This window comes from Monopterus albus, unplaced genomic scaffold, assembly GCF_001952655.1.
Source record: "Monopterus albus unplaced genomic scaffold, M_albus_1.0 scaffold102.1, whole genome shotgun sequence".
NCBI classification, from domain to species: Eukaryota; Metazoa; Chordata; class Actinopteri; order Synbranchiformes; family Synbranchidae; genus Monopterus; species Monopterus albus.
Genome location: NW_018127982.1, coordinates 1331035 through 1348536, shown reverse-complemented (window position 1 = coordinate 1348536; position 17502 = coordinate 1331035). Strand labels below are relative to the sequence as shown.

General features: G+C 39.4%; 1 protein-coding gene across 1 annotated transcript in view; it reads right to left on the bottom strand.

The window, feature by feature from the left end:
- The window catches only part of LOC109965637 (transmembrane protein 132D-like), a 58015-nt gene that overhangs the window by 26429 nt on the left and 14084 nt on the right, over positions 1 to 17502 (bottom strand). Inside the window, exon 3 of the mRNA XM_020609823.1 lies at positions 10181 to 10351. Within this exon, the coding sequence (XP_020465479.1) occupies positions 10181 to 10351 (171 nt within the window). The remainder of the gene's footprint in view (positions 1 to 10180; positions 10352 to 17502) is intronic.

The following is a 17502-nucleotide window of genomic DNA, read 5'->3' as shown; positions in this document are numbered from 1 at the left end:
TCTTTCCCTTCAGCTCTCAAACATCAGACAATGTACAGCAGGAGATAAAATGAAAGCAAATGCAGGGGAATCGGCACATCCAAGGATTTTTTTGTTTTATTTATTTATTTATTGGTAACTTTTTTCAGACATAGTGATACAACAATAGGGGAGAGTGGTGTAGTATGTAATCTTTTTATGGTTATGGTTTGGGGAAAAAGGCACAGGAGCAAAGTTATTCTGCACAGCGATGTTTAAGTCAGAGAGAAGCTGGAGCAAGGTGCTGATAACTGAAATGACAAGGGATGTGATAAAATGGGCAAAAAGATGGAAAATAACTTTTTTTCCCCTGAGTGAGGAAGATGTCAGTCATTTCAATTGCAGCTGCTGAAACTTTAATTACTAGGTTTGAGAAAAATTTTCATTTAGGGAGTTGTGTGGGTGAAGGAAACATTATTTACAGAATCTTTGCTTATGTCTCTAAAAAAAAGCATGTTACAGTTGAATCTGAAGATCTTTTTTTGTAAGGATGAAATAAGCCAACTCAAAACCTATGTGCCCACTGATTTAACACAATTGGCAAAATGGCTACAGTACCATGGTAGTATTGGCTCTGTGCACAAGATGGCATCCATCATTCATTGCAGACTATTACTTCTCTCGGGGCAGCACGGTGGCACAGCGGTTAGCTCCATTGCCTCACAGCAAGAAGGTTCCGGGTTCAGGTCCCACCTGGGACCTTTCTGTGTGGAGTTTATATGTTCTCCCCGTGCTCTCTCCGGGTACTCTGGCTTCCTACCACAGTCCAAAGACATGCAGCTTAGGTTGATTGGTGTCTCTAAATTGCCCATAGGAGTGCATGTGTGTGGTTGTTCGTCTATGTGTTAGCCCTGCGATGGATTGGTGACCTGTCCAGGGTGTACCCCGATTGCCGACCGGGATTGGCTCCGGCCACCCCCCCCCGTGACCCTGTTCAGGGACTAAGCGGTAGAAATGAATATTACTTCTCATTTGAGCTGGTTTATATTGACACAAAGCGCAGGCGAGTAAATAAGAAAGGATGAGTGGGTTCCAGATTAAAGAAAGGTGATTATGCTTCCAGTGAGTGAGAAAGTTAGCATTTCATTGTTGTGTGCCCCTTTTGTAGCAATTCGTCACACTATAATTCAGAAATAAGTTTTCACTTGTTTCCCATTGATATTGCGGTAAAGGCTTTATTCAAAATCCATAGGGACAACTACAGACGTGTGTAGTTGATATTTTCAGCTGGGAGACTTTGTAGTGACTGCTGGGGGACTGAGGAGACTAGAAAAAGGCAGTGTACTGGTTCTGTCTTCCTAGAATTACTCATGGCTAATGTTTGGGAATGTGCTGCTGTATAATATTCAATGTAATACAGGAAACATGATTTACAAATGACTATTTTCAGTTTGTTTTTATTTTAAATACATCCATTTTTTCTGGGTTTAGGTTGTATTTCAATATTTCTCTGGACTGAGGGGTCAAAGATTCAGCATCAGTTTATGAACTGGCATTAACTTTATCCACTTGTAGCACAGTCCGCATACACCCATGCCATATACAGTGTGCTGACCTAAAAATAAAAAAGAGAGAGAAATTGAAAGGTGGAGCTGTTCATTGACGGTCCATTGCCATGTCTGTGTGCACAACAGGAGAAATGGGGCATGGCACGAAGGGACTGAACGAATACATACACATCACTGCATTGAAAAAAGATTTAATGTAGTTTTAAATCAAAAACATTGTGAGTGGAACATTATATCGCTGATGGTAATCTTTGGTAGGTGTTGGAGGCATCTTGTCTAAAACAAAATGCTAACTTTTCGCTTGTGTCTCAGGAACGGAAGTGTACAACCGCACACTGAAGAAGGCGGAAACAGAAATACATCACTCTAACGAATTGGCACATAGAGCTGGGGGCAGTCGGGGCCATTCTGTCCTGACCAGGAATAAGAAATAGCACTATTGATTATTAAATCAGAACCTGCAGAGATTTATATTCTCCTCATTAATTAGATATTGATTTATTGCATAACCTGTTGGCCTGACAATCTGTCGCATTTCATTATTGTGTACTGTGAGCTCTAAATACTTTTAGGGAAATTAGATGTTAAGCCTCTGTTTTTCCCACTTGGTACTTTCTCACCCTTTAACATTAGGAGAGGAAATGCCAGTCAGCAATGCTAAATCGGCTGTTCCTGATAAAGCCTGTCTATTTCCTGAGGACCGCTCTTGTGTTTCTGGAGGCTGTTTGATTAGAATAAGCCAGAGAGCTGCACTGTGCTGGACCCTGGCCCTTGCCAAAGAAGACACTCTCAAGCCAGACTGACAGAGAGGAGGAAGGGCGAGGGAGGGCAAGCCAGCAAAAAAAAAAAAAAAAAAAAAAAAAAACACTTGCACAAGAACAAATTACAAAATGGACAGGCTTAACTTCAAAGTAAATCCTGACTGGCAAACACAGATGCTGCATCATGGTCCTGACAGAGGGGAGAGAGAGAGAGAGATATTGGGTGGGTGGAGTTAAATGAAGTTTGTGTGTGTGTCTTATATTCAGAGGACATGGACAATATATGTGTCGTGCATCAAGGCAGTGTTGCTCATTCTCTGCTGCCTCATGCTCAGTTATATTCACACTTGGAAGTTGCTGTGGCCATCAAATGAGTTATCTACACTGCTCAAAGGAAGCCTGGCTGCTTGCTGATCAAAAAGGAAAAGCTTTTAATGTACAGCAGAGGCTAGTCCAACAATGACATTGGATTGTAAATTTTCATTTATGTGCACATTTTCTGTGAACATGTAGATAATCACAAGTCACTGGAGTTGCATGACGACATTGTTTCTTAGTTTATGATCTACATACAGTATCTTGGTAGAGCCTGAGATAATATATTTCCCAACGCAAAGCAGGGTAGATGAGACATTTCCTGGAATTTGACGCACATTACACCAGTCGATATTTTTATCACGTCAAGGGCCAGTTGACAGAAAATCAATTGTGAACTATGTTGATAATCGATTAACCTTTAAATAATATTGTCATGTGATGTTTACAGTACGAGGATTTGCTGCTTTTTTTGGTAAATATCAATTTGAGCTCTAGAAAATTGAGGAGTATTTTTCACATTTTATAGACAATGACAAAGATGTAAAAGAGGTGTGTGTGTGTGTGTATATATTTACATATATATGTGTGTCACTGAGAAGCTGTTGCCATTGCAGTTTTTTTCAAGGGATCCTTATTAAAAAAAGTTTTTGCTTATGTAATATTTGCTGTATCTGCCTCAAAACTCTAGTATTGGTTAAAGTGTAGTGCAGACAGCTGAAAAAGAAGCCAAAACAGCCTTCTAGACCAAAATGCTGAAAGTGTTGTTGGGTTGAACAGTTTCCTTGTTGTGATCTTTCTCTCTTCAAGTACAGATGATCAAAACCAGGGATAACAAACAAGCCTGATACATAAGGTTGAATCCACTAGGGATAAGAGTGAAAGGGAGAAATGCAGTAATGTCAAAATACACAGGAGAAGGACTGTAGTAAATATGTCACTGTATTACACAAGAGGACTTAGGGTATAAGGGACATTATGGCCACATGCAGATGGCTAATGCTTCTCTGAGGACACTTAGGATGCCAGTGGATATCCTCAATGCACAGCCTATTAGTGCTCTGCCAGGCCATATCCAAATACAGTTCCTGACAGTGTGACCGATGGCAGCCCGCTAGAACAGCCCTGGCCAGCCCTGATGATGTGATAGCATTGTTCATAAATGACATATATGAGAACCATTTTCTTTTAATCTGTGGCTCTTGTCTGCAGAGGACAGCATTTCATTAGGTCTGTTGTCCTTGTCCTGTCAACATCTCACTGTCTGTCAAGATGGAGAAAGCAATATTTGGCCAACTCTAAATAGTCTAGACAAAGGCACTTACCCCTGACCAAAAAGAGGGGAAATAAACTAATAGTGAGGTTCCTGTTAATGGCCCTGATTATAATGTTATGGGACTCTGAGCATAAAGCTAATGTTATTCAGTTTGAGATTGAGTGTGCGTCCGACGCTATGAATAAAATGCTAATGATACTATTTGGGATATACTCTAAAGAGCTATGGGGTCTACACTGGGTGTCTCTTCTAATGAAAGAACAGAGAGGCACAGCATGGTGAGAAAGAGATCAAAAACTCAAGTCACGTGCACTCAGTTTGCCAGTTCTCTGCATGTGCCACCTTTTAATGAAACACTTTCACTGTATGTCTTCCTGTTTGTTTTTGGTTCTAGGTTGCACTTTGTATAGTTAGGCAAACAATATGGAGGCATTTGTCTCTGTGACAGTGAGCTGGTGTTCACAACTTGAATTCAGAATTTCATTATATCACAGCTTTGTACAAGGCCTCTTGTATAGTAAGAGGAAAAGAGTGCAGTGTGGGCAGTTTCTCTGTAAATACAGACAACTTTCTCTTAGCTTCTCTTTTCCACTTTGCACATTTGATCATTTGAGTGTTTTGGGACTATTAAATTTGTTGGTTTAAAACAGAAAATCAAACTGTATCTTATAAACTGAACCAGAGAACCACCGGAGGTAACAGGGTCTCTGAAATATAGACTGCTGAAGAGTCTTTGTCTGAGCAGACCGTGGTTATTGAATCCTCAATCCTCAAAACATACTGCTCTTAAATCAGTTAAAGTATCAGCCTGCTTCCAATACAAATCAACGTTTTTTTAAAGGATTCATTAAAGTGTCATTTCCTGATACTAGCACAGCAGACGCTTGTATTTTGTCCTCTTTGAAGATAATGATACAATAAATATTCCTGAAACAAAGGAAATTGCTTTGAGAACAAGTATAATTATCTCACCCCACTGCCAGAATTCTTTTCTTATTTTCAGAAAATTTAGTTTAACCTAAATGTTAAATTACTTGCTAAGATAAATGTTATCTGCACTGAACTAGCTTTCTTAAAAGATCCAGTCTGGCTGCAAAAAGGCACAATATTGGAAGCCATTGATTGGGCAACAGTACAAATTGCTCCAAGAAAAATAACCTGCTCTAAAATGGTAGGTTTTGTCCATTTCTGCAGGATGAATATCCAGGGCTGATGTTTTCTTGAGTTTATGTAGTGACTGCAGGCACAACCTGAATGTCTGAGTTTGAGAAATAACTTCCTGGTAACAACTTTAGGCCAAAACTCCCACATATTCTTCCTTACTTTTTTTTCTTTAGCCTTTCCTGTCTCTTTCCTGCTGTCTTTATTTTTAAGATCTTTTTGCCCTCCACCTCTCTCCACTGTTACCATATTTGTCACAGTTTCAGCCAGTTATCCTTGAGGACAGTTTACACCAGCTTTCAAAACAAGATGACAGTCTAGGAAAAACCTGAGTCCTGCAGTTCTTTTTTGGCAGGTGGATACTGTATGAGTGTGTGCATGTGTGTGCTTCTCTGTAGGACTGTAGGCCAGAAGCGATTAGAGAGAGAGAGATGAGAATTTTATTGAACAGTGGTGTCTAGCATTCTGTTCACAGACGAGCACTGCCGCAATGATTGGTGTCTACCTACAAGTTCTGCTGCAAAGGTGAAGATTGATGTCAGCTATGTACACCCACTTTAATCAAACTACAGTATTTGCTGACTCTGACTTATATGTCTCCAATGTATTACTTATGTCTGAAAGTTCAGTACATGCCGTCAGAACGTGTACTACTTGATGAATAATAAAACAATATATCGTAATTTGAAAATTCATAATGATAATGAAGAAATGAACAGATGGTTACAATACAACAAACTGTAGTGTCGCATTTGTAAGCTTGTATTATCTTATTGCTGCTTCTATTCACTGCAGTGAAAATGTCACTGACAGGTCATATAATGCATGACCAACATTTCCCAGTAAGAAAATATGGAGAGCATCTCCTACCACTGCAAATGCTCTGTTTTTGGTGTTTCACTATGTTCTACCAGACAGATGGATGCATGAAAATAGAAATCTCATGTTCTTTTTTTAGTTTGTATAAAGGCTGCTGTTTTAAAGACTTGGGATGAATTAAAGCTACAGTATGTAACTTAAAGTAGTACTATCATGAAACTCCAAATTAATCCATTCTGCTCCGCTCAGTGCTTCCTCTCCCCGCTCCACTATGCTCTGCTATGCTCTGCCACACTCTACCCAGCTCTTCAGATATTTGTTATAATGAAATAACAATATAGTGAATGCACCAAAACTTACTAAACAAGCAGAAAAAGCTGAAAATATCTGATTGGTTGGAGAGGTCAATCCTGCTCAAAGTCTTTTATAAGCTACTATCCCTGCACTGCTGCCAGTGCTGTTCAATATGTCTGGGTCACAGGAGGCTTTGACAGCACCTCTCCACATTAAGACAAGTTTTGAAGCATATTTCTATAACAAATATTTGAAAAAAGCTACATACTGTAGCTTTAAGTATCATGTACCTGTAAATTGAGTTTTGCAAGAGAACAATGTACACATTGATCCCATTTTTACTTTACCAGAAGTCACAAGGTAGAGAAGTTAAAACTCACTTGTGACAATGTAAAATTTGAAGTCACTCTGACTTGACAGAAAGGAAACATCTCTAAGCTGGACAAACTTCAGAGCTGAATGTTATTGATGCTTTTTGCCCTGATATGTTGGGATTTTCAACTTTTTATTTGTTTATTTTACAGTGTAGAATCCTGAACTCATAAAGAAAACTCAACCAGATGGCTCCCATTTAATCCCAGATAAAACTTTAGTGTATTTCAGATTGTGCTGCACCATGCCACTTCAACAAGCCTCTTCATGTATCACAGCAGTAATACTGAAAACTCCAGGCACAAACCATTTTTCTTGCTTGATTTCATTGCTTGAAACAATCCCTCTTGTGACTAGAGTGGCACAATTTACTGGTGTTTCTGGATCCAGTCTAAAAACCCATTTCTTTCCTCGTTCATTTGGCCAGTTATACTCACCATTAGAACAGTGACCCTGTCCCTTCTCATACTTTCTGGTTAACAAGCATCAATACAAGTGCACAGGTGCTTCAGTGGGGTGGGAGGAAGAATATGTGTATGTCTGTGATGTGTACCAGAGCTTTGTTTGCATCTTAGCAGTGTCAGCATCTTTGCAATCGTTGACTTTTAAGACTGTGTTGTCCGACCTGCTGATGATGCACAAGATGAATATTTTGGTCATTAATGTTCCATGAAGTCTTAAAACTTGAATTTTTTTATTTTTTAGGCAGTTTCAGCACAATCTGCATGTAACCCTTTAAAAGATCAATTTAAGACATTTGTCTGGACAAGCAGTGTCTGCAATTTAAGTTGATGATCACATATTCGTATCATTATTAAATTAACTGACTAAAGCTTAATGAACTTGTCAGTGAATCTAATCTGGACACAAGACATTCTGTAAGTTTTCTAGGAGGATTTTATGCATCTTGTTTTTGATATATTATTACTGCTCACCATATCATTTTGTTATTGGCTGTGTTTTTAGATATTGATTCATTGTGGGTATTGTTTAAAAATGCTGTCAGCACTAGGTTCATTAGAAATATCAACTTTTGGAAATGTTGCACTTCTAATTGTCAGGTTTGCCCGGCTGCACCTGCCTTTCTCACTTCTCTCCCTCTATTTTAGCTCCCTTACCCCTGATTTCTTTATCTGACACACCTGCTTCACGTCCCCTGAATCACCACCAGCTGCACCTGATTAGTTTCTTCCTATTTATACCGTGCTCATCGTCCACTTCCCTGCCAGTTCTTTCTATACTCTAGCCCGTTTCTATGCCGATCATTTATTTTGTCTACTATATGTATTTGCTCACGCTCTTCATCCCAGCTCCGTTCCTGCCTTGTGCCCCGTGTATTGTCTTCCCAGCCGCTATCGCTTCTCCGGATCACGGACCTCCTCAACTCCACATCACTCCACCATGCAGGTCATTGCACAGTCTCCCATTAACTGTTTCTCTGACTTTGTCCCTCAGCAACCAACCACCACGACCAGTCCAGGAGTGAATCCTAGCGTCCGCAGCCCGGCCTCCTCCTTATCATCTCATCACTGACTGTATGTTTTCCATGACTGCCGCTCGACACCCGGTTCTGCTCCGTATTCCTTCACCTGGTTGTACACATATTTATCATCACTGTAAATAAATAGAGCACTTCTTGCACCGAAGTCAGTTACCTGGGTCCATCATTTTTGACTCGCTCACCTCCCTACCAGAGCGTTCCTACCACTAATTCAACACTCATGATTGTGTTTTCCTACACATCTGACTGACAAAGCTCAGCTTCTCTGTTTATCAAATAAAAATGTTATTACCACATTGACTAAAAAGCTGCTCACTTTTAAAAAGACATTAAAAGTTTAGAAATGTAGTCAAAGTCTTTGTGCTGCTCTTCTGGCCAGACACCAGAAATCAGAGTGAACTGCCGCCTCACTAAATTTCCATAATAAAAGTTTATGAAGCGCTCGAAGGCATTTGATTCTTACATGGACAGTGAGGAAAATTAAAACTATTATCTCTTTGCAGCATACCAAATGGTTTTCCTTACATTTTGGGGAGACAATCATATAGCAGTTTATCATGTTTACATAGTAATTATCATAATACAATTAGCAATCTGAAGCCACTTGCCAGTTTATCCATGTTTGAACTGTCTAAATCCAAACTCAATTAACTTCTCAGTCAGCAAGCTGTACTGAGCAGATTACTGACTATGAAAAATGCAAAGTTTGTGTTAAAAATACTTAGGCTTTTTTAAGTTGTCATTGGATAGTATTCATTTATCCCTCTATCCTTTTATCATTCTAAGCCTTTTATCATCATTAATAAAGAGTCTAAACACTGGAGCTGTCAGAGGAATAAAGTCAACTATACACAGGTTTGTGTTTCTTCTTGCAGAAATCCAAAATGAAATGTGTGATGATCAAAAGAGTGCACAATATCAAGGCTGAGAGTAGATTATCCTACTTGAATGTGTAAAATCAAATATTCTACAATCAGTTTCTGTTGTTGGGAAATGACTTTAAATAAAAACACTGTGCTTGTTCACAGTCTTTGTTGCTTATTGGAAAAATGTTAAGAGCTATCACTAACATATTGAAGAATCTGTTGCTTAGTAATGGCCAAATCTTATTCTAGGGAATTTAATGAGGTGAGAGTTTAACTTCTACTATAAACTCATTCTCTCAAAATCTGGTGCTTTTATGAGGTTAATTTCATTTTCCATCACTATTATTTTTACTCTTAAATTACACTTTATAACTGTGTCTACATTTAGAACATGCTAGCACAATAATGCTTTTTGTGTGTGTGTGTGTGTGTGTGTGTGTGTGTGTGTGTGTGTGTTGGAGCTGTATTCCAGCACAATGGATTTGAAATTAGACTGTGTCATTGATGTGTAAATCAGATAAGCGGTGCAGGAATCTATATTCAATGAGATGAAACTGCTTGATTTCAGAAGACACTGGTCTCTTCTCTGCTAATGCGTGTTTTGCTTTCTGGCGTTACTGTATCACCTTTGTTGGAGGTCTTAACTGTTCCACTTGGTTCCTCTGCCAAATTATATTCAAACTAATAAGATTAGTGGGGCCCCAGTTTATTGCCGCAGGTCTCAGGTTTGTGTGTCAATGTCTAACGCATAAGTAGTTTGAGCAGAGTCTGTTCTGATCATCACTGAAGTATTTTAGGCCAAGATGGAAAGTGTTTTGTGCAGGAAGACATGACTACTGTACGTACATGCACTATAATTGGACTTGTTTGCTGCTGCCATCCCCCCCTCAGATCTATTCTGGTCCACCACATCCAGTCTTATTATTGTTTTTTGTGTCCAGTTCCAGTGTGAATGTTTCACATTGGACTCAACATTTTGGCATCAGAAAGACCTGAAGTTGGGCACCCCCCCATAAAGTTGAAGTTTTTGTTAAAATCCACATTGTTACGATATAACTTGAGTACATAGACAACTGTTGCAATGATTCTTCTGCATGTGGAAAAGTTGTTAGGATACAATGTCACAACTGTCCAGTATTTTAAAAATACCCGCAGGCCAATCAGAATCATGTGTTCTCTGTGGTCATAATGTAATCATTAGGACTTTGTAGGACTACATGACTTAGATGCATAAATGTCTACATTCACACAAGCTTCCAACTTCCACAGCTCAACCACCCACTGCTCACCATGGCTAGCGGGACAATGCCACCAAAGTCCTGTGGGGCCAGGCGGATGAGGGTCTGCACCTCAGAGGTCAGGGTGCGGGTGAGTGGATACTCCACCCCCCCTGAGTCACCATCAGGCCATTCACCTCCAGGTCCACCTGTAGCACTTGCTGGTAGCCTGCCACCTCCACGCTGCAACAATAGAGAGTGAGAAGATCTGTGTCAGGTGTGAATTTAGATAAAGGAGGGAGAGCAAAAAGGAATCGGAGCGGCACATGCCAAAGAACAATAGAAATAAGGTGGGAGTCAAAAGGAATGAGAAAGTAGCAGGGAAATAGATGAAATAAAGGAAGGAAAAAATAAAACTCTACAGTGACAAGAACACATCTGGAATGGGAAAACGGAAGCAGATGAAAAAGGGAAGAAGATGTGAGAAACGGGAAGAGGTGGTGGAAAGGAATGATGAAAATAGAACAGAAACAAGGAGGAAGAACTTGGTTAAAGGAGGCATAGTGCAAAAGAGAGAAAGCAGGAAATTGGTCTTTATTCATTAAAATGTGTTGGGGGAAGGACTCGAAATGCAGAAATGAATTCTTCATATTATTAGCTGTAAAATGTAACGTAACACAAACACTAGTATAGATAGAGGATGGCTCAGCAGTATTACATGCAGATGTTGTATAGGGCTGTGCTTTCTTTCTTAATATTTAAACAATGTATCCCTCATCTCAAAATCTGATGCAAAACTAATTGCAGAACTATTGAAATTTATTCTCACATCCACGCAGAACCATGATGTTGACAACAAAGCAATTTATTTTTCCTTTTGCAATATGGAGCTTCTCTCACAGAGATTGTAAGGGCCAAGCAAATAATTTTCTCTCAGCTGATGGAGATGCAAAGCAGAAAAACAATGAATTTGCTGAGCACTGGCTTTGATCAAGCTCCCTCAGCTGTACTTTGTCACAGTCAAAAGTCAATGTAACACCTTTTCCAACACCCAGGCACATATATACATAGTGTCTTAAAAAATACAATTTGCACTTGGGCATCTAGAAATGGCTCACAGAGGTAAATATTCATGTTGTGTAACTGTGTTCCTTTAGACAGAAAACAGTTAAAGGCCAATTAAAGATATGTTTAGAATTTCAGAAAATAATTGGAGGCAACAGATGTACATGTTTGAACAAGAAAGGAGAAATCTTGAATATGAAGGTATTTAGTACATCACCCTCTGAGTCTTTCTGTCCTCAGCACTAAGTTTGTTGTTTGGTTGTCAACCAATTAAAAACAAGGCTAGAGAGAGCCCACATTAAGGGGGGGTGGGGTGTGTTGGTGGGAAGAAGATTCAAGGTTTTCCTTGAATATGTTGTGGCAAAGCATGTTAAAACATCTCCTACAGTATTTGTGCTCACAATTCAGATACTAGCCTCACTTCAAAGTACAAATTTAAGGAGCCACACTGGTAGGAAAGTGTAAGAGAAGTCAGTGTGGATGAAAACAGCTTGATTAGCAATTCTGGATCAGGCAGAAACGCTTTGCAGTTTCAGTGGATAATGTTCAGAATTATACTAAATGTTTCCTAATAACTGACTTAGACTTTGGCCAAGGATACTGCGGGTCATGGTTTCTTAACCTCTTATCCTTCTGCAAAAGAGAGAGCAGGAATAGACAGTACTCTCATACTTTCATTACTCTTCCTCTCAATCATATTTCCTCCTAATGTCCTTAATTTACATTTAAGTTTAAATGAACTTAAATTTGTAAACTGTTTCATAATTACATTGTTTACGTTCAGGCCTAAGTCCAAATCCCACTATGATTTATTAAAACAAAGAGCATAACCAAATATTCTTGTGATAACATAACCAAGAAACTTTTTGTACGCTACTGTATACTTGCACTTTTTAAATTGTTTTCCTGTTGGGTGCAGTGTAACACATTCTAGGCTAATTTTTGTTCTTTGAAAGCCATTTCATTTCAGTCAAAGTCAAGCTAAACAGAGGAAGTAAACTTCTGATAACAAACATCTGACGCAACCCAAACTGCACATTATAGTTCTATATGGTTACTCATATTAACCTGGTTGTTGAAAAATCCCCTCTTTTATGTGTATATGTTATGGTTGGCTGTGGCCTGTGAGTATGAGTGACTTGTTGACGCTCAGGTCCATCCATCACTCTTTTCCTTCTCAATTTCCTTCTCGGACAGACATTCTGAGTGCTACAGAGCCACAGTGGGATATCCTCTACTGCCTGACAACATGCTGGGCTCAAGGGTAGTGACTGCAGTGATTATGTGGTTTACGCTTATGGTGTACAATTACAGCCAAATCAATTACCTGCAACAGTCAATCCTGCTTCCACAATGCAGATACAAATAATCAGCGCTTTAATGTTGAATGCCACAACTCCCCTTCTCTCCCTATTCAGTCTGTCTTTTTCACTGTTGTCTTTATTATTGTCTTCATCTCATCTTTGCATTTCAGTCTCTATTTCCTCCCTCATGTGCAGTGTGATATTGTTCCAAATAGAGGGCAGTGTGCTCTCTCTCTCTCTCCCTCACCCTCACCCTTTCAACCAGCATGTGTGTGAGATGATAAATGTCCACAGCCCACCAGTTGGAGAGGTCAGCCTGCTTCCTCCATGTCTCATTAGAAACAGAACTGCACCGTGTGCCCTTTTCTCAGTGCGATTACCATACAATTCAATGCTCTCAGTGGCAACTATCACTTCTCCTTCCCTGACTCATGAATGGGGATAAGAGCAAGAGGTAGACGCAGGCAAAAACACAGAGCAGAAAAAGGGTTAGAGGGGCTACAATAAAAGCAAAATGTTTACTGGGATCACAGAACTAACTGTGTCACTACAAAAGCAGCATAGCGACAATGCCCTAGTATCATAGCAGGCTTGTTGTGGTGAAGTGAGGTGGAATATCTGTCATGCCATTTTGAGGAGGCTTTTGAGGTATCTCCATTTGTTGGCCCCGTTGTTTCCTGTGACAGCATAATCAGAACAAGGGAAAAGAATCCACTCAGAGGAAAATATGTGCACATTTTCATCAATTCTTTAAGATGCACTTCAAGCACACCATTGTAGCAGCAAAGGGGCTCAGAGCGGGGAGAAATGGCATAACAAAATTCCTTTTGTTTGAAAACAGGGAAATAAATGCGGAGCTGAGGAACACAAAAATCGTGTTAAACATGCAGCCACACCTCAGTGGATATCTGACTCTGAGAAAGGTAGTGAAAATAAAGTGTGCTGTCTCTTTGGGAGACCCGTGGGGTTCCTTTCATGCACAGCAGTGACTTGGTTATGACTGACAACAATGATACATCAAAGAGCTGAATCTATTTCAACACAGTGAATCAACAGTGAGTCCAGCAACTGCAGGAGAGGGAGTCTGAGTCTGTGTGCTAACATCGAGTAAAAGTGGATACATTTTTGTCCATTTCAGGGACGAGAAGAAATGTCCAGCTTGTTCTCATAGTTGGTGTGAGGATATGTTTGGCCGTAACTCGTTACTAGTATCGCATTACTGTAATTCCCCAGTAATGAGTAGTGTAAAAAGTTACAAAAATAAATTTCAGTAATAATATGATGGTTGCTCCCTCCAAAAACAACTTGTTACAACATTACTTTAGTTGTCACCACGGCAAAGATTGATTTGAAATGCAGCATGTGTTGCACGTGCACACATCACTACACATCATTTAGCAGCACTATAAACAGTAAGCTGGCTCGGAAGATGCACCCCAACCCCAACAAACACGGAGGATGTCGGTACCCCCGGGTAAAAATCTGTGGGGTGTAACAGAAAAGTAATATAATGAGTAGTGTAAGGAGTCATGTTTGACGAGGAGTAAAAAGTCATTTTTGAAGAGTAATGAGTAATATATTACTGTTTATGAATAATGAGCCCAACGCTGGTTGACTATGACTGCACTTGTTGTGGGGTCAGTTTTTTGTGATGGATATTCCTGTCGTTGAGATTTTGTTTGTTCTGGACAAGATGTTTTTGTTTGCACTTTGTGTGTGTGTGTGTGTGTGTGTGTGTGTGTGTGTGTGTGCACGCTGATTTTGTGTTCCAAGAAGGATGTGTTAAGATGCACAGGAGGAATTTATCAGGTTTCTGTTGATCAATCATTTTAGCACTACTTACTTTGTCTAAACACACAGACTTTTTGATGCAGACTTTATGATTCAGGTCTGCTAGCAACAAGAAAATATAAACAGTTTGAAACCAACAGTAATTGTTCAAACTTAGGTGTGATGATGGATGGGATGTCAAATTAATATAGCTTTAATCTCACCTGTGTTGTAGAATCATAAGTAGCAATTATTTCAGGGTCTTAATATGGAGAAGGAGCAAAGAACCAGAAGCTTTTATGAATTTTGGGGAAATTTGTGAATCTACACAGCTGATGTTAAGTAACTCTTGTAAAATCAGTGTTCAAAATCTGTGTTTCAGTTTCTTGCTTAAATGCATTGCATTTGCATCCAGGATGTGCTGATATTTAGTACTGAGCCACTGGCTGCAACACAAGCTACAGCGGAATATTTTCACCCCCACGCTTAACAGTTGGTAAAGGGGGTGTTACTAAGTACTGACTGAGTAGAGTCACTGTGCCAGGAGATAAATCATTCCAGATGTTTGTCCTTCCTAACTTTGTTTCTGAGTGACTTCAACAAATAAATTAATGTTTTAATTAGTGCATTTTAAAGATGCTGGCAGGCCTACTTTTGAACTCTGGGCAAAGCCATGCTAGCTGTTTTTCTTCTGCTTCCGGTATTTATGCTAATCTTAGCTATTACCTCGTGTTAGTATATGCACAGCCATGAGCATGGTGTTAATCCTATCACATTATTCTCAGCAGAAAAGCAAATAACTATACTTCCCAAAATATTGAACTACTTCTTTAATTGGAATTTTCATTGTGTACGGAAGATGTTTTTTTAAGATTTAATTAGTTCTTTCTTTCTTCTCTGAGTGTCGTGTGTGTGTGGGGGGGGACTCACACAATTTGCTTTTGCAGGTGTTTTACTTGTTTGCCATTTACTTATTCTCCAGCTGTATGCCTGAGAGATCTCTGCATTTAGAGTCTCAATGTCTCTCCAAGCAGGAATATGTTTTAATTCTAATTGGTTCAAATACCTCAAGGAAAATTAGATAATATCTTCAATGACTAAAACCTGTGTGTGTAGTTATAAAGGTCATCTCACATTAAAATAGAGACTCTGACTATGAGTTCAGAGGAAGCGAACCTGAATTTGTGTATAATGAGGTCATTTAGTCTGGTATAGTTGGGGGTCATTAGGATGTTTTGATTAATAAATTACAATCTGTTGTAGCAGAAAACATATTTTGTGTGTGCGTGTGTGTGTGTGTGTGTGTGTGTGTGTGTGTGTGCACATCCCAAGGGAGTCCAGACTCCTCCTAATGAGTTTCACTATCTCAGGTCTACTATTTGTCTCTTCTCTCCAATGGTACTAATGAGATCCTACTGAAACTAGCAGAGCTCACCCCTGATGAGCCTTTTATACTGCAAAGGTGGACCCTATACTTCAGATGCAACTGGACAGGGTTGTTCCAGACTGGGACGGTTGACGAACAAGATTGACAAAGAAATAAAGGGCCACATAATAAAACAAAGAAGTGTAAATATGGTTCAGAATTATGTGACTAATCATGATTTGTTCATCATGAGCCAACAAAAAATGGAAAGATTATTCCCCAAGACAGCCCACTGAACCACATCATAACTGTTAGAAAGGAGTATTTGGCGCTCATAAAACACTATAATCCTAACCGTGTGCTGTGTGGGGTACAGGTGGCTTTCCATGCAGTGATGTCTATTTCATCTGTGTGGAATGGATGCTTTTATGGAGTGATAAACATTGACATCTGACAGACAGATAATGAAAGAGATCATAAAATTAAACCATGTCAAGAGGCAGATGAAACCTAGAATTACCAATTTATGTACGTTGGAGATTTCCCTCAGGATCTATCAAACCCTCTGTCGGCCCTGTTTCTGTCGGTACAGATTAGTTTGCTTTCACACTATGCTTGCAGGGGGTGAAAAACCTGAAGGATAAATATTGCATTCTTCTCCCAAATTGCCTTTTTGGTCTGTGTTTGGTCTTCTTCAGTATTTTCTGAAATAACCCCCCTCTATTTTGTTCTGTCTCACTTGCTCATTGCTTCCCTGACCTCTCCCTCCTCTCCTCCTCACCATCCCCCTCTCCTTTCTTAACCCATCTTGCCTCTCTCAACTGCCTGCTGGTCTATTTTCTGTGCCATATTTTTTTTCTATATTCCTCTCAAACGGTGTGTGAAATGAGAGGATTCTGGCTTCCTGCATGAAACAGATGTGGCTTCATGCATCAGCCAATCAAAAGGCAGAGTTGCCACTCTGCACCATATCGTCACATAAGCCAGTTAGAGCCTAAAAAGCAGCTGAGGAAAAATCGACATCTCCAAGAAAATTGAAGGTATTAACAAGGTCAAAAAGCTTTGTGGTGAGCTCATTTTTTTAAGAGCTGAATCTACAGTCCGACAGCTCACGTTCATAAAGGAGACATCAAGACAGTTTTGTCTTATCCATATGACAAAATCATTAGTTATTTTATGGCATCGTAGGTAAGTTCTTCACACTCTCACGACAGCAGTTTTTAGGAAAGAAGTATGAAAGTGTTTTTTTTTCTTCACCATACTATTTCTGAAATGCCCAGTTTTTAATCACATAGCAACAGGGTGCCTGAAAATTTGTGTTAATTGATTAAAAAAACATCATCTGAGTGTTTTAGCTGTCTTGTCAAAAACCTATATTTGCCTCTGGAAACTTAGATACACTGATTAACATTTTTAGCCATGATACCAGTGTGGCTGTATGGAAATCCAACATCCCAGGGCATCAAATGCTGACACTTTACTAAATACCTTTGGTGTCTCATAGAAATGATAAAAGGAACCTTAGTGTCTACAGTATATTTGACATCCTGGAAATGAGAATGGGCTAAGATGGTAATGTTAGTCTTTTGGTGCATCTTTCTACCACTTTGGTCTACAGTAAAATGTCTCAAAATAGCTCAGTAAATTTGAAGCGTATGAGTTTTAGGCACAAAAACAAATTGGTTAGCGAAACATGATGCTTTGGGTTAAAATAATGACTTAGTAAAGTAGCAATGCTTTGAAACAGGAAACAAACACTGGTCTCCCTTTCCACTCACCCACACACTTTTGTTTTGTCACCCACTCGTCCACCCTGACCTCCTCTCTATGCAGATGTTTTTATATATTTTATGTCTCCAACAGGCAATAAAGATTATGATTGATTAATT